The 23800-nt window shown below is 41.2% G+C and overlaps 1 protein-coding gene across 4 annotated transcripts in view; it reads right to left on the bottom strand.

Annotated features, from left to right (window-relative positions):
* The window catches only part of GUCY1B1 (guanylate cyclase 1 soluble subunit beta 1), a 40738-nt gene extending 18592 nt beyond the window's left edge, over positions 1-22146 (bottom strand). For all 4 annotated transcript variants that reach the window (XM_042871445.1, XM_042871446.1, XM_042871447.1 and 1 more), the window contains exons 1-5: positions 22083-22146; positions 21722-21795; positions 10052-10152; positions 9058-9176; positions 4176-4373 (exon numbers count right to left, since the gene is read on the bottom strand). In XM_042871445.1, the coding sequence (XP_042727379.1) occupies positions 4176-4373; positions 9058-9176; positions 10052-10152; positions 21722-21795; positions 22083-22085 (495 nt within the window). In that variant the 5' untranslated portion in view covers positions 22086-22146. The remainder of the gene's footprint in view (positions 1-4175; positions 4374-9057; positions 9177-10051; positions 10153-21721; positions 21796-22082) is intronic.
* Between the last annotated feature and the right edge of the window lie 1654 nt (positions 22147-23800).

Genomic DNA, 23800 nt, shown 5'->3' with positions numbered 1-23800 from the left:
CTTAACTAGGATGGAACTCTCCTACTGTCTCGTTATGCCAGCCTAGTTTGCAAGCCATGGAATTTCAGCATCACTTCAAATATTACTAAGGAAGCATCTATCAAATGCCTGGCAAATGAAAGTTCAGTGATAGAACTGACAAAGCCAGGAACCAAGCCTATTTCTTTTCATCTCTAGTCTCAGCTGAAGTGACATCAGCTCACCACGTGTAAGAGCACAATCACCATAGAAACAGCAGTTAAAAACAGGAGGGGAAAATCTCTCTGCTGTTTTCAAAGAGAATATATAACATCTTACTGGTTATCCACCTGTGCTTTTCAGAAGACATAATTTCAATTTATTTATTTATTTATTTATTTATTTTTTTTTTTGTGTAGCCAAGTGAAAAATTACACTAATATTTCAGAGGGGGACAATTCAAACAGTTATTTTAAAAATGACTCTGTGGTTTATTTGCTGACCTTCACACAAGATACTTAATAAAGTAGTATCAATGTGTTACAGCATGTATACTGAACACATACTATCTATTCAAACTTCCACTGATACTCCTGCAAGAAATGACTCAGTTACAAGCAGTTCCACAATACAGACTTGTATTGCAGCATTAGGAAGAAACAGAATGTTACTGGGCAGAATATTTTTCCTTTGGATTGTAAAGCTGAACACAAAGACAGGTTTTTGCCATTTAACACTGAATACAGGATAAAATTCTTGATCCCTTCTGATCAAAACTGACCATGCAATGCTACTTGATGCATTTCACTACAGCTGCTCCAGGGAGGTCCTAAGGCAAATCAGTTTATTGTGGAAGTGGCACCGTTGTTAGCTTTGCGCATCCGAGGTGAACTGAAGGGACGTCTGCATTTGTCACTTGGTTTTGAGGTGCAGACTGTCTCACTTTGCTGAACCTCTGAGTCTTGAGCTGGTGATGTTTCCAGGTGCCCTTGCATCAGAATTAGAGGCTGATTATGCTCTGTGATTTCCTTGTCTTCATACAAAGGTAACTTTTAATATATGGCTTAGTATTGCTTGTTCTCAATGACAAGTACCCAACCAGTTTTTAGGGCAGCTTCTCAGCAGGTCACATTCTGGCTTTGTTGTTTTGGATTGTCACTAGTAATGACAGTTAGAAATTATCATCTTGACAAGAATTTTCTCTAGCTCCCTTTCATTTGCTACTGTAAACCATTTCTCCTGACAGTCTAAAATATAGATTCTGATAACCTGCTCTTACATAATAACAGAACTGCAGAAGTCAGTTTTCCCAACACGTTCTTTTGGCTTTGTAGGATTTTCCAACAATTCCTCATTGTCCTGTATCATTTGTAGTCCTGAGAGAATCTCTGTCCTGACTTCACCTTCACCTTTATAGACAAACAACCTCTGACAAGCGAAGCAAGAGAAGGTACAGCCAGAAGGCTGCTAACAGAGATCTTATGCCAATGTCAGTAACCAGCAATGCAAAGAAGTATTTTTAGTCCTTACACGGAGACAGGCAGAACACAAATATTTTTAGTGCATTCTGAAAGTCAGGAATGATTCTTAGGACAGTACTTACTGCAAAAAATTATATTAACTCTATTTAGCAAAAGTGGATTATGGTATCAGGGAAGATAAACAAATTGGATTTGAATTAATCAGTTGACTACTGTCAAGGTAGGCTTCCCTGGTTTAATGTGTTGCAACTGTGAATCCAAGTTTTAAAAAAAAAATAACCTCCTTTTGGTACTAACAGAGTTTAACAGAGACAAAATCAGATCTTTTTTCTTCCTTGCCTTCAGCATACACATACCTTAGATGTTAAAAGGCATCTTTCCTGAAGGATGTCATTCTGGGAAAAGAGCTACTTTATGCCACAAGAACATGCATTTCTATGTATGCATGTCTACAGAGAATAGTTCTGGGTAAAAATGCAGAAAGAGGGTAAAAATTAAACATCCTTTTTTTTCCTATTTGGCCATTTCTCCAACCAAAGAAATAACCTAGGAAACAAAAGGCACAATGTATTTTTCCTCAATATTTACTTTGCTTCATGTGATCATGTGATTATTTAGTTTCTCTTTGCACCCCATTCAGCAGACACTGGAAACGCCTACAAATTAATTCCAGGGTTGTGGAATATCTGAAAAACAAGCAAACAGAATAGGATTGGTGTATGGGAACTGCTGAGTCACGGCCTGAACCTCTGATTAATCACCTGAGGTGAGCCTTGAGTCAGCCAGAGGAGCTCAGGTGAAGGCAATTCACCTGTGCTGCCGGAAGGGGTGGAGCCAGGCTGCACCCCTCCTGGACCTATTTAAGAGCTGGCTACCAGAGGGGAAGGATCTCTTCTGGAGATCCTCCTCTTTTGGTATCTTCTAGTGAGCTCAACCCAAGGGTAAGCTCTTCTACTTATTCTCTTTTGCGATCCTTGTTTGCTTTTGCCTTACTCTTTTGATTATATTGCAATTATAACATCTTGGTTATACAATTGGGCTGCCATGCACTCCAGGGGTCAATACAGGATCCAGTCCTATTCAACTTATTCATAAATATTCTGGATGATAGGCCTAGACTGCTGGTGATATAAAGTGGGGAAGAGTATCTGGTACACCAGATGGTCACACTGCCATACAGAGGGACTGGACTGACTGACAGAAACTTAGTGATGTGCAAGAAATGAAAGTATGGACTCTGCACCTGGGAAGAAGTAACCTTATGCACGTGCATACATTGAGGATTGCCCAGCTGAAATTTGCAGAAAAGGTCCTCGTGAACACCAAGCTGAGCACCGGTATTTTCCAACACGATCTTCCCAAGAAAGTGACACTCAGATTGAAAATACAATTTGTCAGAAGTTTGTCCTGGTAGCTGTTTTGAACAACCTGGATTTATCCCCTGCCCCACTGATCAGTTTTGCCTCTGCACAACCCTGCGATGATGCTGGCAGAACTCCCTGTGACACATAAGAAAACCGAATAGCATAAGGGAACAGATACAAGTAAAAATAACCCAGAAAAACAAATGTTATTTTGAACTTAGTTCACTTCCTCCATCTAGTTTATTTTATAGCTCCGTAACAGCTGAAGGGATCAGTAGAAGAATCTGAATAAACAGGGACCAACAAAGAGGATTGTTTTAATTCTGTCGCATCCTTCCCTGACTACTAACACCTGCTGTAAATATGGATTTCTACCAAGCAGAATTTAAACAAAGGACATAAGTATATCATCATCACCATATAGCAAAAGCTATTCACTATAAACCTGAGCTTATAACAAGAAAATTGAAAGGCAAATACTCCAAGATTGCAGTAGTAATTACCACTGTCATGGGAGCCTTTAAAAATCTCTTGCATAAGCAAGCAAACGATCACACAAAAATACTTTACAGCAATGACAGAATGAACATGACACTGAAGCATTCTTCTGATTTTAGTCTTCAGCCAGATTCATGCTAAAACAAAACATTATTACTTCAGCTGAAGTATACAATGTAGCTCAGCTTGAAAAGTAAATAGTTAGCAATAGCTGAAACAAAAAAAAGCTTGCTGTGCACATTTAGATTCTTTTCTACTTCATGTAAAGTATTTGAGTTGTTACACTTCTAATGGCAAGAAGTGTTTATACTGTTGGTTTCAGCCCATACCTGAAGCTAACCATGTGTTAGGTCACACACTGCTTTTATTCAGTTACTTATGCAAGGCCTGATGAATTAAATGTGTTTGCTACTCTGTACCACCTCAAAACAGGAGTCTCCCATTTCACAAGTGACAGCACTCGCATAGGTAAACTGCATGAGGGGAGAACACTTTTCCACTTCTGGGGCTGTAGCTGCCTATTCAGTCACAATCCCACCCTGCAGAAGTATCTGAACCACAAACATGTATTTGTCTGGGAAGGACCTCCAACGCAGGCCAGAAGGAGGACTCTGCCCTCCAGCATGGCATAATCAGTGTGCGTTGTTTTGAACTGCTCCTGAATGGGCCTGCCCACAAATTAATGCTGGCCTTCTCACCACATGACTGACCTGTTCTTAAAGCAACTCAAACAACAGCGGCTCTTCTCGAGTCAGTTCTTAAAGCCACCATTTCACAGAGGGCAGCAACAATTGCAGTGATTGTTTGCCATCACTTCTCTTTTCTTGACTTTGTTGTAAAGACATTTAAATGCGAACAACTCTTCAGGCATTACCTTCATATCTATTTCTGTACCGTGGATCTGCTGAGCTACTGTTTTGATGATTCCAATGACAATATCCTGCAGACCTTCCCTCTCTGAATAGTAATGCAGAATGAGTCCTTTCCCCTTCTCCGCATCAGTGCATCTGAAGGAAGGGGCTCGCATACCTGGGTAAATAGTAGCAAGATGGTCATGCAGAGCATCCAGGTTCTAGAAGAAGAAATTTAAAACATGATTATAAGACATTCACTTGTTAGCTTGGAACAAAAAAAAAATTAAAAAAAAAAAACATTTCTTGCCTAATCTGACTCCACCCCTTCTTGTTGGTCACACTCCCTTTGGACTTGTTTTACTACTTCTAAAGCAGCCCCCAGCAGGCTTTTCAGAGCTCGAGGTGTTCTTTCCCCCTGCTGTGCAAACATTTGGACATGAACAGCAGGAAAGCTAGCACTATAAAGAATTACTCTAAGTAGTAAGAATCCATGCATTTCAAAACTACGGTGATTAAAGACTGTATGGGCTTCTCAAATCCAAAGCCCATTCATTTGCATTCTTTCCAAATTCAAGCCCCTGTAATTTCTTTGAATTTAGGCATCAAACATAAATAAGCATGTTTTCATAAAATCTTTCCCCTGTTGACAGTGAAACAACAGGCTACTTCTATCATCGTAACAGTCAGACCAAGTTGACAGGGCCTGATCTCAAACACAGACTGAGAATAAGGAGAAAAAACCACCAACAGGACTCATAGAACATGGCTACTGTAAAAATGTTTCAGGAAATATTTGTTTAGAAAGGGAAAAAAGGTCTTTTATATTTTCAACTGATGTCTTGGACGTCTTATGTATTTTACTTCAAATTTTAACAAGACAAATTGACATCTGGAGAGGAAAAAAAAAAACTGAAATTGAGAGGCATATCTAACGAGGATAATAAAGAGAACAAAGAGATCAGAACCATGCTAAGAATATAGAGACAGCTCTGACTTTGTTTAGGAAGCAATTACCATGGCTCCAGCTTGCTGCTTGCTGTATAGAGTTCAATACACAGAAAGCAATCTGTTTTGCTAAACAATGTTGCAACTCAAACAACTATTTATCTGTTGTAAAACATATACACATCCTTTACATCCTAAGCCCAGATCATTACTGTATATTTCAAACGCAGTTCTCCCAACCCCCCCCACAACTGCTACCACCAGATCCTGAATATTTTCATCTAGCACAATGGAAAGTGAAGTGAAAATATTTTCAATGTGCTGGCTGGCCCATTTTCCACCTTTCCTGAGCATCTGTCAATCATCAGATCCATGGAACTATACTGAACTTTGTTTCATGTGAGCTGTGAAGCACTTAAACAGCTGGTTCTTCTCCTGGAAGGTCTCCAGAGGAAATGAGGCTCTTAGAAATGAATTCTGTAGGATGTACCCAGACTGAAGCTTCCTCCTTCAGTTTTTTAGTTTGTTTCAAACTCATGTTTTTGTTGCTATATCAACACCTCCAAACTAAAACTTGGAGAGGCAACAGCAAGGGAGGCAATTTATTCCAGCTGTTAATGAGCATTCAGTTGCAAAAAGAAGAAAAATGTTTGAAGGCAAATTCTGTAAGATCATTACCAGGGTTCAAGACAAGTAAGTTGGAAGAGAGCTTGTGAGATGTGGATGAGAAAAGAGCAAGAACTCCAAGGAAGTGCCCCTGAATCTCCTTAACTGCATTAAGAACTGTGTTTTTGGTACACAAGCTAAAGGATCAGCTGAGAATTATTTTGGAAACAAGACCCTTAAGGAGATGGAAATAGGAAATATGGAAATATCATGGAAATAGAGGGTAAACTATCAAGTTCTACAGTCATCAACATAATTCCAGAAGAAGTTAAGCACAGAATTTTTTTGTATGGCTGTCTCATTATAAATATTTAAGTCTGGCGCAAGCATTGCTACAAATGATGGTAGCCACACTGTGAATGATCACTTTGCCACCCTACTACCTCATTACTGACTTTGTCCAAGAAACATCAAAGCTGAATGCCCTGCATGTGGCAGGGGGTTGGAGATTCATGATCCTGGAGGTCCCTTCCAACCATGGCTATTCTGTGATTCTGTGAATCCATGCAATTTGCTCTTTAGTCTTGAACCACCAATCATCTAGAGCTGGGGACCTGTCCAGAATGTACTGCAGCACTTTTGAAGTATCCACTGCATCTTTTCTCCCCCATGCATATGACTATGGAGGGAGCAAAGTACTTATTATATGCAGTCAAGAAGAAGTAGAGATGTGCATCCAGATGCAGGCACCAACACTGCTCCAACATCCTGCCATTTAGACATTGTATCATTATCACTTCCAACAGCAACCCTATCTTTGCTCCCAGATTACTCAGATGAATGCCAGAGCTTGTGCTGGTACCAGAGACACTAATTCTAGAGCTTGTTAAAAGATGAAAGGATCTCCAAGCAGGAAGGAGCATGGACAGTAATAATAAATCAGGCAGATCCTAGACAGTCTTAAGGAGTTATGACTGGCACCTGAAATATAAAGACTCACTGTTCAGCTCTGTGCTGCACAGAGCATACGGAAACTACTGTATGAGAGGAATTAATCCACTTAAATTTACAGCACTGAAATGAGAAGCAAATAAATAGCCACGTAGATGATCTCCTACACGAGACAGGACTAATCTCCACTCCAGTGTTTGATTTCCTTTCTGTAGAAAGCTACTGAACGTAACAAAAACACACTTGGAGTTGCTCAGGAGGCTTCATCTTTTCACGTTGTTCCTCCTCAGCACAGTGTCTTCTTTCAATATGATTTGCAATTTTTCCAGCCCTATGTTTTTCTAGAAAGTATAAATATTGGATTTGGTTGTGCTGTCTTCTTCCTCTTTCTTAAAGCCTGAAGTATCTGTGTTTCATTTACGAATAAACTAAATTATCTCTGAAATGTCAAGGAAAATAGAACATAAACATGAGATTTATTTTCACACACTTAAAAAACCTGCAGCCCTCTATAATTTTCACACATTCCTGGGCTTAATGCAGGTTTCAAGAAGATGATGTTTTTGGAATCATACCATATATTTTAAGAATCTGACAAAAAGTCAGCACATCAAACTCAATCTGCACCTATTTTAGTAAGTATATAAATAAGCTTCCTGACCTAATCTGTTAGAAGCTGCAAAAACAATAAATCATGGATAATGTTGATTTTCCATCATAATTAAAAGCTGAAAAGTACACTGCTGGCACAATTACTAATACCTGCCTTGTTAGAATTTACAGGGGTACGTAATAACTAACGTCATCTTCTAGCACTGAAATGCAAACAAAACAGCCTAAAATACTTCAATTAGAAGAACATAAATGTATGCAGTTCACACTTTTACAGGGGTTTGGTATGTGCTACAAATGTGTCCATCATTATTCATGTTAGGGAACAGAAAGATGAGGATACTGGATGGAAAAGGTGATGAGAGAAAGGAAGAGGAAAGGACCAATGAAGCGTACTCAAAGTGATGGGGGAATTGGATGGCTGTATCTTTTTTTCCTGTCTTCTATTCTTGCTCAACCCCAACCATAACTTCAGTACATCTTTAAAAACTACATTGATCCATACGCATCCTTTGAGCGCAGCCTATGGATGGAGCTATAAGGTACTACGGATGCCCAATCCCACACAGACAGTGGTATACAGACCACACATTTGGAATGCATCAGATGGAGCACACACATAACTTGTCTTTTGGCCCAGCAGTTACAGATCGTGGGATCTTTAAAAAGTCTGAGTTGAGAACACCCAGGAAGCTCTGCAGTGTTACAGGTTTCAGAGCAAGTAGTGAGATGCACAAGGAAATACCCCCAAAATACAGCAAAGTAGGTACTTTGCCCCTTCACATTCTATTACTGGAGAGAATTTCAAGGGAAAAGATGACAAAATGCTGCTAAATTTCCAGTGAAAATCAATAGAGGTTTGACACAGCTATTTGGCAATCTCCTGTGAAATCTTCATCAGTTCAGTGTTTTTAAACTCATTGCAGCACACAGTTCACCCCTGAAGTGATCTATGTCACAAACACAAAACTGTATTTGAAGCAAACAATCTTCAAGTGACAAAAAACAGAAGCCCATCTTTGCTACACTTGGAAATCACACTTCAGAGAGGCCATTACACTTTTTTCCACGCTACTGAAAAATTACTTCCAGTTTGTTGTGGTTTACAGCACAATGTCACAATGTTCTGAAGTTAGGAAAGCACAAAAAAAGGATAGCTGCTCTATCCCACCCTCAGTTCATGTACAAAACAATTTCCTGTCTTAGAAACAAGCTGTGTGAGCCCTAGCTCTGTACATAACGTACAATTATAAATAACATCTATAATTAGTCAGAGAGAACTCTGGATGAGAAATATCCTACAGGTCTGAAGACCACATTTTCTGTTAATCTAAACAACATAAAGCCCTTTTAATTATGATGTACAGGCAGCCTGGTATTTTTCCATGTCTCTGACACTCCATGCTACCTAAGAAAACTCCTGTTTTAACTTTTTCTTTATAACTTCAAATTAAATTTCAGATGTATGAACTGTGAATGCCAGCTTACCTGCCTTCTCAACTCACTGCTCATGAAATCAAACAAAGAGGATTGTTCAAAGGGAAAAATGGTGCTTTAACAGGTAGATGAGTATATTAACCAAGAGGGATACAGAACAGCAATGCCAAAACTGCTAGGCAGAGGAAAGCTCTACAGAATGCAAAAACCAAGGCATATATCCTTCATACCTCTACACAAATAAAGCTACACAGTACAACTTCTATTTCTACATTCCATTCTAGCCTGTTGGCTAGACCATACTCCTGTCTAGTCCCCTGTATCTGGAATAGTTTGGCATAAAAATCTTACCTGCAAAAATTCTCTAACATTTGAGCCCAGAACACGCAGAATTGTATCATAGCCAGATTCTTGACAAAACACAAAAAACATCTTCCCAAACATCTGAAGAATTTCCCCAGCATTCAGATCTAGTAAAAACAGGAAAACGTGTTTTAGTTCACACATTAACAATACCTAGACTGCACCCAGATCCAGAAGGCCAAGAATATGAGGACAAGAGTCAAAGTGCATAAAAAAGCAATGCATATTCAGTACATATTTAGGAATTTCAGGAGGATTTACAGATTCCCTTTATGCATTTTGTCTACGTGTAGCAGTTTAGATTTTGATACAGACAAGGAAACACTACTTGCAATAACTCAGCAACACCTGACTCTGGGGGGTTACTTCTGGCTTGCAACAGCATGAAACTACACCAGCTGCATCAATTCAACATGACAACTAGCTTGGGTCTGCAGATAAAAGAAAGCTGATGGGCATAATTATACCTTTTAAACCGCAGGACGACTGAAAATGAATGCTACCCAAATAAACAGCAGATATGAAATAAGACGTGTCACAAATCATTCTGTAACTCAGCATCTTTGATCAGCAGAGGTCAGAAGGAGAGAAGGACACAGAAGGCCACGGACTGCCATCACAGCAGCGGTTGAAATCCGGGTGTATTAGCAAGGTCGTTACAGTGATACATTGTTACTTCACGACCATTTTGTAACACTGATGCTTTGTGGATTAGATACATTACTACAACTTAAGGCGGATCCAGGACTTAGAATACCACTTGGAAGTAACACAAATCACTTAAAGGAATAAAAATATTTGAGGTAAATAAGTAACAATAAAATCCATTCTTCTGCTGTTGTTCTTAATCTCCGACCATTATTACGTGTTCTCATCCTCTGTGCTAAGTCCTGTTCCTCTCTGCAATGTGGACCTTCCTGTTGGTGGTAGTTTTCAATCTTACACGTAAGGACTGGTCAAAGAAGATATCCGTATTACTTACTAAGAACCTTGCTTGCAGCTGCAACCAGATCATAGGTCTTGGAATCATCATATATTATTCTGACGAGAAACTGTCCTTCTTCATCCAGCTGTGCCTCCTTCCTATAAAGGAAACAAATTATTTTTGGTTGAGGGAGAAACACCAAATCTGTAAACTGGATATACATTGTTTGGTTCTACTCTTCTAAATCATGCAAGTCTGCAAGTTATACACTTAGGAAGTTATGTAATAAAGCTAAAATTATAACTGTCTCACACCTCAGGGTAATTAAGATACAACACCACTATCTTAAGAGCATCTGTGCTATGAAAATAATAATTAGCTGGAAGAAAATAAACATAACTTTTTGGTACAGGGCTTCCCAACAAAGTTGTAGAACTAATAAAGATAAAGGTGTATTTTAAAAAGGGAAATATTTAGGAAGAGAAAAGCAATCAAAAAAAGATAGGATTTTGTAACAAAAGCAGGCATGCCGCACAAATCGAGATACTCATCAACTCACCACTGAAATAATTACTTCTCTAATCAGCAAATGAATCACGAGGAAAACTTATTTACTACTACCATGATAATGAAGGGCTCTTATCACAGTAAGACAGAAATGCTTCTCAAGATAGAATTGAAACGTACTGCTCAAGAGCCAATATTCTAACTGCTTTAAACTCGTAACAATCCTCAGAAGAATTTTAAACCCTTAAAAAGCAGATTCTGAACCTACCATCTAAAATCCTACAACATCTTTTACAACAAAACCTTTGTCTCTACCACCACACAACCAGTCACCAATCAGAACAAAATTCCTTAATTGATATTTAGCTCCTAGTGGTATAGAGCCAACATTGCCTACTTCACAAATGAAATCATGCAAACAAATAACGTCCACACAACAGTTCAAGTATACTATTTTACTGGAGTTACCCATCCATACAAACACAGAAACATTCTGAGCATTACTCAACAGAGAAAAGACTGAGGATGATGTATTCTGGTTCGTGTTAAAACTGATAGATGACAAAACTGTTGGTAGGGCCTGATTCCAATTTCATATGATGTTATTCTACTGATCTGAATGAAATTAATGGTCATGTAACCCTCCAGTTAATAATCATGCCTTCCACAATCTGTCCACTATCAATGGAAGTCAAGAACACATCATTTTCAAATTATTTCTTCCTCTTTCTCTTGCTTTAACCATGCCCACTGCATTTTTACCACCGACCAAAAATTAGTATTAGATTGGTTTTGTATTTAAAATATCTATCTACTTCGTTATTACTAGTGTATGAACGGGCATAGTGAGCTGAAAACAAGTGAAGCAACTTTCCCAAAGCAGCAAGACGAGGCTGCAGCCTGTAGCTGAGACTAAAATTCCTACAGAATGGATGTAAAAGGAACAACTTCTGTTATTAATGGCATGAAAAATTATTAATAATCTCAAGATGTTTTTCTCTGAATCTCACGGGGAGATTCACAAAAAGAACAAACGAACTGGCACGAAAAAGACAAAGCATGGTATTATTTTTAATGAATAATTATTGCAATGATTTATTCCTTGTATCAATAAACAGTGCATTAATAAAAAAGCAAGAAAAATGGTTTGTATACACACACTCCCCTATGACTCTTATTTTCATATTTCATTCTTCTGATCCTCTCCTCCAGCCATTCTCTGACAACTTTAAATTAACCTGCAGGCTATCAAGTCCCACTGGTTCCTGAAAACAGCTGATACGACATGGATTCCATCTTTCACTAAGAGGGAGAGACTCAGGCTATTAGCAGGTAACGCTGCCCTGAAGCATATGATATCAGTCAGGAACGAGACAGTAAAGTTCACATTTGCTAACAGCTGAACTGAAATAGTAGAAGAAAAGAAAATCATCTTGGTTCTTTGATTCTCATAGCATGGAATGCAACTGGAAATCAAATGCAGTTTAGGGAGAAGTTTGCACAAGGGTGAGCAAACTTTCCCACGTCCCGGATGCACACTATGCCTTCTCTTAGTCCCTCTGTTCCCAGCCAAACCACAAAGGATAACATAGACATCTGAAAAAGCAATGAACATCCTCTAAAGTACTGCATACTTGTAAAAGCCACGGGATGCAGTTTTTCTGTGTGAGAAATTTCTTCATTGAAAATTGAACCAGTTTGATCACTCTTGTACCTCCTCCAAAACGCTTCCATCTCCTTTTGGTTACATTGGTTGGAACATTTCCTGTCTCTTTCTCTGTGCCAAGCCACAATTCCTATTTTACTGTAGTTATTAGGGGGAAAAACTCTGAACTGCCCTGCAGGATCTTCTTGAAACTCCTTAGAGGAGGTAACATTGCCAATCCCCCATCCAAAACCTTCTCATGTCCCTCTAGGAAGCAGTGGGGAAATACAGAGGTTTGAGGAGGGGCCCCTCTGGAAAGGTTATGTGTCAGAAAGCCCAGCCGAAGTGCCTTTATACTAATGCATGCAGCATGGGAAATAAGCAGGGGGAGTTGGAAACCGTGACAGACTTGGAAAACTATGATCTGGTTGCTATCATGGAAAGGTGGTGGGATGAATCTCAAGACTGGCATACTGTGATTGAGGGCTACAGGCTCTTCAGAAGGGACAGACAGGGCAGGAGGGGAGGGGGAGTTGCCCTCTATGTTAGGAAGAGGATAAATTGCAAAGAGCTGTGTCTGAGTAACACTCATGACCAAGGTGAGAGCTTATGGATGAAAATCGGGGATCAGTCCAGTAAGGGGCATCTAGTGGTTGGGGTCAGCTACAGGCCAGCTGATCCTGTTGATGAGGTGGGCAACTGGCACAGCTGAGCAAGGGCCTGCAGCTTAAACTGAGGGAAAAGAGGGAAATGGACAGGAAGTGGAAGCAGGGCTGCGTAGCCTGGGAAGAATCTAGGGATGTTGTCTGCATACGTAGAGATAAGGTGAGGAAAGCCAAGGTGCAGATGGAGCAGAACTTGGTGAGGGATGTGAAAAATAACAAGACGGGGTTCTTCAAGTACGTAGGCATGAGGAGACAGATCAAGGAGAGTGCTGCCCCTCTGATAAATGAGGATGGAGAACTGGCTTCCTCAGACATGGAAAAAGTTGAGGTACTCAATGAGTACTCAACGATTTGCCTCAATCTTCACTACCAGGCTTCCTGTGTCTGCCAGGACCCCTAGGTGAGGGTGTGAGGAGTGGTTTCTGTCCTACTGTAACAGTGGAACAAGTCCAACACCTCCTCATGAAACTGAATTACTTGAAGGGAGTGTATATCCAGGAGGGTAGTCCTTTTCAACCCAGGCCATTCTATCATTCTATTTTCAGTGTATTTTGTCAAAGTTTGTCTTCAATTCCTGTAGTTTCCCTAGGCTACCATATTTCAGAGGCACCACTGTTTATTTCAAGCCCTATCCCATTCAGACTATTTCAACTACTCTGTTTTTTTCTAGACGCCTCGCTTCAGCCAGCAGCCATCTTCTCAACAGCCTTAACGATGCATTTCCCATTCCTCTTTCAGGAATCTTATTTCTAGAGAACGTGACAAATTAAGTACTCATTCCAGCAGGGGACTACTCCCCTCAAAACTGCAGGGACAAAGAAAAGACAACACCTCAGTTTGTCCCGCAATTAAGTGAGAATGCACGATGTAAACCTGTCAAAGGACAAAAAGCTTTTTCTAAAAATAAAAATAATACTAGTATCAACAGCTTTTTACCTTCCCACAGTGACTTCTCCATACTTCCCAGCCTTGCTGTGCCAGTACATGCCAATCATTTAGCTAGACGATGAGATGATGTTCAATTCACCTAAATACTTGTTTTATTAGGTTGTTGGGTATTTTTTTGCTAGATGGATTACCACGTCTGCTCCCTCACCGGTTCACAAAAACTGCTGTGCATCTACAACAGGCACTTCAGTGACATCAGCTGAAGCCTTGTCTCCTGTCACCAGTGCAGTCAACTGAATTTCTGAAGCCTTTCTCCTTCCCTTGGCAATCTGACAGTCACAAGAACTTCATGAAGTTTTTCTCTAGAATTATCTGATTATCCTTAAGGCTCCAGATGATCAAGAAACGCTGCTGTACATTTATCACCAATGGCCAATGCAACATGACAGCACTCATTTTTACAGAGGCATTTGTTCTTCAGCAAATTTGCAGATCCTTTAATAACCCTGCTAGGCAGCAGAGCATCACAGGTATCAGCACCAGAGAGGGTAAACATAGCATGAATGCTAGCAGTCTAGGAAACAGGACAAAGCCATTCAAACATTCATTCAGGTGACTGGGCAACTACCAGATGGTTTCCCCACGACTGCAGTTTTCTCACCCAATTGCCTGAGTCCTACCTGGTCTATCAGGCCAGTCTGCATTCACACCAAGGAGCTGCTTCTAAGGCAAGAGTGATATGAAGAAATACGATCACAAAGCTGACAGTATGTTATCATGGTTAAGTCACTGTTGCTGGCTGTCCATCAACTATCGCTCCTCCAGTGAGATACAGCTCTTTTTACTTCACAGCCCATGAGTATCATGTATGATAACAAACCTGCCTGTGTGGAACAAGGTCTGTGTGTGAACCTGAAAATACCAGGAGGCTGCAACTGCTCTCATCTGAACAGCTCTTCTCCTGGCTGACAAGTGGTTCACAAGCAGGGATTAGAACAGGAATATGAAATGGCCTCCTTCAAGGTACAGAATTCACATTTGCCTGGCTGTATTTCACAGAAAACTTCATAATCCACGTCCTTATGAAAAATCGTGGCACCTCCCTTGAAACATTTTGCTGCAGTATTTACTCTCAGCTGTTTCTGTGTTTTTACCAGACGATCTCTGCGGACTGTTGGGTTTGATCACAGAAGTATTAGCAGCAATAACGTGGTAAATTTCTTATGGGCTTGACTGGAAATGAGCCAAAAGCAACAAGTCCTGGCTAATTCCCAATTCCTGCTCTTACTAATTCTTTAACCAGTCAGCAGGACGACAGCAGCAAGCTTTTAACTTTCATACGTCCTTTCTTTCAAAATAATTTCTATGTGAAGTAGAACATGATTTACAATTAATGTCTCATTTCCATTTCTGGAGGCAAAAGAAGAGTGTGCTTTGCTCAAAAACAGAAGAAATCCCAGCAGTCTGATGCTCTTGCCTGAACCACCTTCTGCTGTTAGCACACCAGATACGCTATGTCATGGTTCAGAACTTACATCCCACATTATGCCTGTCCTACCAGCTGTGCTCTGGCAGCCCTTTTATTCTCTCTGGACTAATTTTGAATGATTACACAGAGCTATCCCAATTGTAGGAAACAAAGACTCCAGCCTAGACTTTCCTAAAACATGTTTTCCTCCAGAATGTTTACATTATCCAGGTCAATCTGTGGAAAACGTGGGGAAAAGCAATCTTAACCAACGCAACACAGAAAATAACACAGTTATTTGAGGGCATTTCTTACGTACAGGTTTGACTTTGACATCATTCAAATCCACAGAAAATCCTTACAGAGCTGATCAAAGCAGGATCGAGTCCTGAAGCAGCCTTTCCTCTCTCTATCAGTCATGCTAACAGCCCCAAATTGCTGCTCTGTCAGCACAGAACACTGGTACAGGCAATACTACATGTGGACAATCGGCCCTTTGAAAGTCTTTTCCATTGTGAACCTCGTTTAGTAGCTGAAAAAACACTGCTAATGTTCAAAGGGAACGTTAATATTTCACAGAGATGAATGAGATGCTAAGTGCTAACAAATATGCAGACAAAAGCTGTTCTTAAAATGAGAACAGATCTTGCAATACGAATCGTTAAACCACAGGTTGCACACACTTTTCTTTCACCCTTGGTCTTCACACTTAAAAAAAAATCTCAAAAAGACATGCTCTGGAAAAAAAACCCTTTTCTCTTATTACAGATATTCCTAATTCGAATGCATAGGAAAAGACTTGCTATTAATGTGATCTTTAAGTTCCTGGAAACACAGGAAATACTTTGGTTTTGGTTGTTTCAGGGCTCTCCTGCTGTCTTGAGAGATCTAACAGGCGACAGAGTAGGACAAGATGCCATCTCAGCTTGGTCCCAGGTACATCTTTCACTTATGTACACTCCCACAAAGTGGATTTGAATGTCCTTCTGCTGTCAGAATGTAGCAATTAAAAGTAATCTGAATCTATCATTACCAAGTACAAGGCTGCTGCTTCCAGAACTTTACAATTTGTGCAATTTGCTATTCTATCTCTTAGTTGTAAAGCTGGAACTTAAAATAACGCCAGTAGCAAACATTTTTTACAGCATTCTTTCAACCTACAATTTTGCAGACAGTAACTATTGATAAAATATAATGGATAGAAAGAAGGAAAAGTGATGATTTGAGACAAGGCAGAATTCTTGGTATCCTGAAGCTCCTCTGACAGCTATGCTACCATTTAGAAAGCGTTGGCATCACTTTCAGAAATCAGAATTGTACCTGGAACTCTTCCTACCAAAACTCTGCCCTGGGTGCGTCACCTTCAACACATCACAACAGCCACTTCAAAGAGCACCTCTAGGACTTCTTCCATGATAGGCACTGTTTCTTCTGGGACTTCTGCCACCATTGTGCTTAACTATTCTTGGCATACCAGGGATGGAAAAAGCGCTCATTAATTTGACCAGAGCAGTCAAAACAATCTTAATGACAAAATAACACTTCTGCACTTAGAAACCTAGCACGATTCTGATCTCACTGATAGGAGTTTGTTGAGCTTAACTCCCTTCCAAGGGAAACATTATTAGACAGCCTTACATGTGTCAGAGTTAAAGATGGCACTGGTGAAACCAGAATCATCACCTCTGCATCTCTTTTATGTTAAGATTACACACTCACCACCCATTATGTTACTTAACACGTGGTTTATGTTTTCAAAACGCCCATCCTTTTCCATGTTTCACAAAGATGCTTTGCTTCAAGAATTTAAGATATTGATTCAAAATCCCCTCTCTTCTCAATTAAAAAAAAAAAATAGACTTGTACATGTTATGCACGGTCCAGAGATATTTTAAACAGCCCACTGGGAAAAACATAAATTATATTAAGTTACAAGATTAGGGAAAAAAAAATGGGAATCTGTCCAGGAAAATGACGTCCTGGGTAAAGTAAATAGGTGTATTTATAGACTTCAGAGCTCTGAGCTATTTCCCAGTTTTACAGGCTGGAAATGAGAATGTTTAATGTAGGTTTTCAAAACAAGATAATCCTAGAAGATACAGATAACAAATGAGCAAGTTTTTTGTTACTAATACAAATACTAAAAATATTATGAAAAACACAAAGCTAGAAGCATTTTGCTTCCTTTTCCATAAGTGGACTAAAAGGAATGGTATTTACAATATCATTTCTTTTAAAAGCTTCATTTATAAGAGTGAGTGATATGTTTACAGCACCTGGTATCCTGACAGATCTAAAAGTAATTCACCGTTCTGGGAATAACTGCAAAGTACCTAAAGAGATGCTGCCTGCATACTTACACCACATTCCATAGTATGGCAGGATTTCTTTTCAGCCAGGCCTTTCCCAGATTAATTATAGAGCTTGGCATCCGCACAGCTAAAAATCCTGACGTCCATCCAGATCTGTCTGCTGTGGGGAGCTGAAGGAGCAGCAAATGCACAGCCCTGACCCTACAAATGCTGCCAGTCGTAGCCTCCAGGCCCATGGAGAATCCCCTATTCAACATCTGCTATAAGAAGACTTCATAAGAATTGCTTAGAACTTTGGAATGCTGTGAAATAAAGACTTAGGAATATAAACAGTAAATGTTACTACTTAAAGCTGATTCCTGGATAAACACTGTTAAGAGGTGTAACGGATGAAAAGAATTAATCTATTGTCCTTCCCATACTAATGGCTTCCCACAGCATATTTCTGACCTCTATTTATACTCAAACTGTTGGATTCTTTTAAATAATTATGAGATGGACTGAACAGAACACTCCACCTTTAGCACTGCGTAGAGGTGCACAGTGCTATGGATGCAGGAAATAATAAACTTTCAAGACTTTTCACAGACCACTGCAGTTAATTATAAGTGGGTCCTACACAGCCCAGAAAAAACAGACTTCCATGTATAAAACCATAGTGAAGAGTTTCCTTTCTAAAAGGCACTAAAGATAGCGTGTCTGTAACACCTTTGAGCATGACAGAATCAGTAACTTTGGCTCAACTGCAAAGCAAAAATTCTTTGCAATAAATTTGTTGTGGGCTGAGAATGGTGAACGCGGAGCAAGCTCACAGCAGCTCAACAACACAGGAGGGAAGATTCACAAGGAAGCCATTAGCAGCACTGCGAAATATAGTTAGATATGTCTACATGGTAAAGTCCATAACCCGCTGAAAGGTACCTGGACTTCCACAGTTCTTGGGTGAGAAGTGCATAAGAAAGGAACAGGAAACCAAGCAACCAGATGGAAAAATCCCAAAGGCATTAAAAAGACAAAACAACAAACATTAAGTCCCAGGCACATCCAAATCTACAGTTAAGGTGCCTAAAAGGAGTTTAGCAGCAAGCTTCTCTTGCAAATCAATCCTTGCTGAGAAACACCACCAAAAATAAATGGCAGGACTATCTAACACTTCAACTATATGTGATACCTAAGTACGGTTCATAGCTTCACTACGTGAAGCTCACGCAGAGGGTGGTGATGCACTGGAACAGGCTGCCCAAGGAGGCTGTGGATGCCCCATCCCTGCAGGCATTCAAGGCCAGGCTGGATGTGGCTCTGGGCAGCCTGGGCTGCTGGTTGGTGACCCTGCCAGTGGCAGGCAGGTTGAAATTATTTGATCTTTGAGGTCCTTTTCAACCCAGGGCACTCCATGATTCTATGAAGTTTCATCCTCACCACATTTCCCTGCTTCTCACTGAGGCTACAGGACACAACCTGCCTTTGAGAGCACACAACCTGCTTCCCTCCCTCAAGGCAACTGATTCTTTCAGTTTGAGGACAGATTCTGTGTCACTTAGATAATACACAACTATTCAGTTTTTTATTTTGGTCAATATTGGTTGGCCAGTATATAACTTCAGCGTGGGTATGAAACGTAGTTTTAAAATCCAGCTTTGGATTTATTCCTCTCTAACAAGCCTTTCTGTGGAATGGATCCTCATAATAATGGACAAGCATTAACTAGCTCTCCAACTGGCTAGTGAGGCCATTTACATAATTTCTATTTTAAATGGATGGCACTGTCTCAGAGCAGAAGATAATTATATGTAATGCTGAAACTAATTCAAAAGCTTTCATGAATTTTGGATGCCCAGTTTGAGACAGGTACCGTTCTTTCAAGGTACTCAGCACTTCTGTGGCCAAAACACAGCTTTACATGACACCACATCAATACAGTTTAAAGGAAAACGACAGCTATGTCGCTTGGCTACCCTAAATTGAACAGTTTTTCTACCACCCCAGCTGAATGTGAGAAGATTTCTGCTTACATTAAACCCGAGAACCACACCATGGTAATTACTCAGCTCCCCATGTTCCACTGTTTTAACCATAACAGGGCAGTTATAGCAAATTCTGATGAGTGAACAAGCCCAGATGCTTGGTAGCTGACAATGCACAAGGTTTTGAAGGCAACAACAAAAATTTCCTTCCTGAAAAGACAAGTGATTGCCTTCTGCTCTCCACAGTGCTCACTGCCATTCACTGAACTCATGTAAACACTTCACTACCCAGCTGGCTCCCCAGAACTTAAGTGTTAACATTTAAGAGCACGTGTGGACAGCACTACGCCAGGCTGACCCCCAAAAGGGCGAAGGCAGGAGGATGCCTTGATTCCATACTAAGCACTGAACAACAGGAAAATAATATTATTTCTTGTTTTCTACACCCCATACTAAGGCACATTTTGCCAACGTACAAGTTTCCATTCAGATGCTTCTTTCTAAAATCAACTTAAAAAATGATTTTACCTACAAGTGTTTTGTGCCTGCAAAAACTGAGCTTTCAGCTTCTGCTGAGTTATTCTGTGCTCACAGGCTACTTGTTTGGTGTGGATTTCTACCACAATAACAGAAAAATGATGGAGACTCCAGTTGAGAGATCATCCCATTTCATTTCCCTAAAACAATCTTCCAGATCATTTACACAGGAAAAATACTGATTTATTTCACACTCTTGCGATGAAGCCTTTTAATGTGTTTCTTAATATGATATTCAAGTTTTCATTCCTATTCTCGGCAATATATTTGAAAGTGTTACAGTTTGATCATCTAACACAGAGTCAGTTTAGATTTAGGAGCCTGTGGGAAAATCCTGTATTTAAACAAACACAGAGAGGTGCTTTCGTAAAAGACAGACTACGTGCATATACCCTGCTGACAACAACTTAAGGCACCTAAACTAACAGGTACTTAATGCCTAGAAGAGGACCTCCATACCATCTTTTATAACAGCATAACCATTATAATTTGTTCCAGTAGGATATATGAGAGTTTGCTTGCTGGTTTCTAAACTCTACAAAAAACTAACACTCAAAGCAAGTCATAGTGAATACAAACCCAGTTGCAAACATATTTTGCATAAGCAGCTGGGGCAGCTGTTGTGTAAACACTGCCTCTTTCTCGTAGATCATTTTCTACTCCTCTGTTTGTGCCTTGTTACAATACTGTTCATTCCAGAAAGCCATCTTCTCTGTGAGTTAATAGCAGAACCTGCCTCTTGAACACTAGAAGACAAGGCTTCCCAGCTGAAAGACAACAGCATGACCCATCAGCTTTCTGAACTTACACAACTGACATTCAAACGTTTTATACCTTGTCATTACATTCTTCCAAAACATTACATGAGTAGTGCTGACCGTAGGCTCTAGGTGATCATCAGTACTGCAGTAGGTATGTGCAAAAATGAGAAGTAGGATATGCGAAGACATCCACACAGTCCACAGAACTACAAAGTATAGCTTATAGATTAACAGTCTTGGATCCCTGGGACGGAATGGTGGCTACCTGCTGAACCAGAACTGGGGGTGCTCCATCTCTGATGATTTCAAAGACATAGCTTGAAAAAAAATAAAAAGGCAGCTAAATCCTGATACAGGTAACAGTGTTAAACAGTGTTAGCTGGAACAGAGCGTGGGCTGGACAACCTCCAAAGGCCCCTTCCATCCAACATTTTTTCATGCTCTGATAAGATTAATCCATTTCAATGAATGGACTCGTGAAGAAAAGCCAACCATTATGGTCACAAAACCCTCCCACTTAAGGGCACCTAAAAATTGTGTCAGATCAACAAGACAGCTGCACTGACATACTATTAACACTGGCCCAAAATAAACTGGATAGAACAGTATAGAAGATGTCCAACTGAAAGAAGGCTGCCTTCTCCAAGTTAGGTAATTGGCTCTTCCCTTAAAACATGCAATATCAAAAGACCACGTTAAGCTGCTTAGCCTAACTATGCAGCAAACTGAAGCCTTACTGCATTAATGTAAGCATCTGTCTTTTTAAAATATATCTTATACTCATGGCTATGTATCAGTGCTACTGTATTCACAGCCACTAAACGAGCAGCACAAGCAACAGTCTCAGCACGAAGATGCGGGAAATCCCGGTCCCATGATTTATCATTAGTTAAAAACGAGGACATTCACTGCCATTCCTCACGGGTTGGACCAAGAAAGCAGGTCCCACAGAAGGCAGGCAAGCAAACAGACAGACTTACTTGATGTCCTCCCAGACCGCGGGCCCGTAGTTCCGGATGACGAGCAGCTCCAGGGCGTGATTGACGAAGCCGTACTGCGGGCAGGGCGAGGCGGCGTGGCGGTCAGACACCGGACGGAGCCCAGACCCAGACCCAGACCCAGACCCCGGCCCCGGAGCCCAGCGCCCCTCGCCGCGGAGCGGACGGCCCTCCGCCTTGCCACCCCCGCCCCGAACCCAAACCGCCCGGGGCCCGGCCGCCCTCCCGCTTCAACCCCCACATCTGCTCCAGCCTCTCCCCGCCACGAGCCAGGCCAGGCCCGGCCCGGCCACCCTCTGCCGGCGCCCGGCTCCCGGGCGGGAGGACGGCCCGCACAGCTCACCATGATGCCGCCGCCGCCGCCGAGCAGAAGAGGGGTCCTGACCGCCTCGCCACCTCCCCTGCAGCGGGCCCGACTGGCACCCGCCGACAGCCAATGGGGAGCGCGGCCGTCACGCTAGTGGCCAATGACGAGCGCGGCCGCCGTGCTGTCCTCCAATCGGAGGCAGAGGCGGGACGCGGCGGCGGGGCGGGGGGCGGGGGCCGGGGGCCGAGGGTCGGCATTCCCCGTCACTGCGAGTTAAGCGGCGGCCGCTCCGCGCTGACGGTCGCCTCCGGCTGACGGCCGCTCCGCCGCCATCCCTGACAGGGAAGGCTTGCGTGAGCGGAGCGCTGCCTGACTGCTGCTAGCGCGGTGCCTGCGAAATATGCACCCTTCTCTTTTTTTTTTTTTTTCCTTTTTTTTCCCGACTGTGATGAATTTCATTGTCTAAAACAGCGGTCCGTTTTTAAAAGTTTGGAAGGTGTTGAATTAAAAAATTCAATCAAGTGATTTGCTGAGTAGGGTCGTTTTCTATTCCAGGTGCCTGCCGAGTCAAGGCTACGTGCTGAGTCTTCAGGCAGCATTTGGTTTCACCTGGGGGATGACAGGCTTTAAGCCAACGGATGCACTACATGTTGGACAAGTTAACACTGGGCTGCGTATTCAAAATCCAGTTGCTAGGCATTAGGACACATGTGTTACGCTTATCAAACAACTTATATTTGGGCTGTGCAAGATGCACGTGCCTAAAGGTTGCCGTTCGTGTACCGTAGCATGCAGCCTCATTCCTATTTGGGGACCTTGTGCACTCTGTGACTTGCTGCCCAGCTATTTTTTGTATTCAAGAGCTGCTGTGGCTGTGGTACCAGCCACACCTGTGCGTGCAACGGAATGCTGGCATGAGAAGCCTTCTAGAAAGAGCTCTCCACGACAAATCCCAGGAGGCAGCTTCTCCTCTTTGTGTCCCCTTTGAAGCCTCGCATATTTCGCATGAGTTTTCTGTGTTGGCCACTAGAAAGCCAGAAGAGATGCAGCCTGTGACTGCAGGAGAAAAACTGCTGCACCTTTTTCACTGATGTGACACCCTGACTTCATCTGGGAATTGTTGAGATCCAGGAAAGTAAAAAGTAACGTAGGATCCTTTTATTCTGTATGAAAGGATGGTTGCTGAGACAATAGCTTTGGGAGAGCCACTAGCTGGACCTGATCTTTTACACTCAGTTTTATGTAGTTTGTGTTAATATACATCCACCATAAGCCACAGCGTTTTAATAAGTTGCATTTTTTAATTCAGATTTTGTTCTTAAAGTTTATATTGTTACTGTAAATCTGAATTAGAAAACCCTTTACATAGTATTGCTGGATTTCAGCTAGTGAAATGGACTTACTTCACTGACAACAAGCTGAATTATGGTGTATTCCCTTTACCTGTTTCAAATCATAATGATCTGAGAATTTACATTTGGGATTTCCATAACGTACTTGCGTCGTGCAGAAATATGAATCCTTTTTTTTTTTTTTTGAAGATTCCTTCAGCAATGTTAATTATTTTTACTTTAAACTGTTGAATCTAGGTGTACAATAGGCTCCAGAACCACTGAGTATCCCCCATCTTCTATTTGTGCTTCAGTATCAATTGCTGCTGAGTGACAGAAGACTGCGAGTTCTACTGTCTCCCTTCACATAAAAGGACTGCCAAAGAACTCATGCAAATGAGACTGGGAAATTAAAAAAAAAAA

Source organism: Lagopus leucura, unplaced genomic scaffold, assembly GCF_019238085.1.
Source record: "Lagopus leucura isolate 7727_CA_CO unplaced genomic scaffold, USGS_WTPT01 Super-Scaffold_100004, whole genome shotgun sequence".
Classification (NCBI taxonomy): Eukaryota; Metazoa; Chordata; class Aves; order Galliformes; family Phasianidae; genus Lagopus; species Lagopus leucura.
This window is presented reverse-complemented; position numbering and strand designations above follow the sequence as displayed.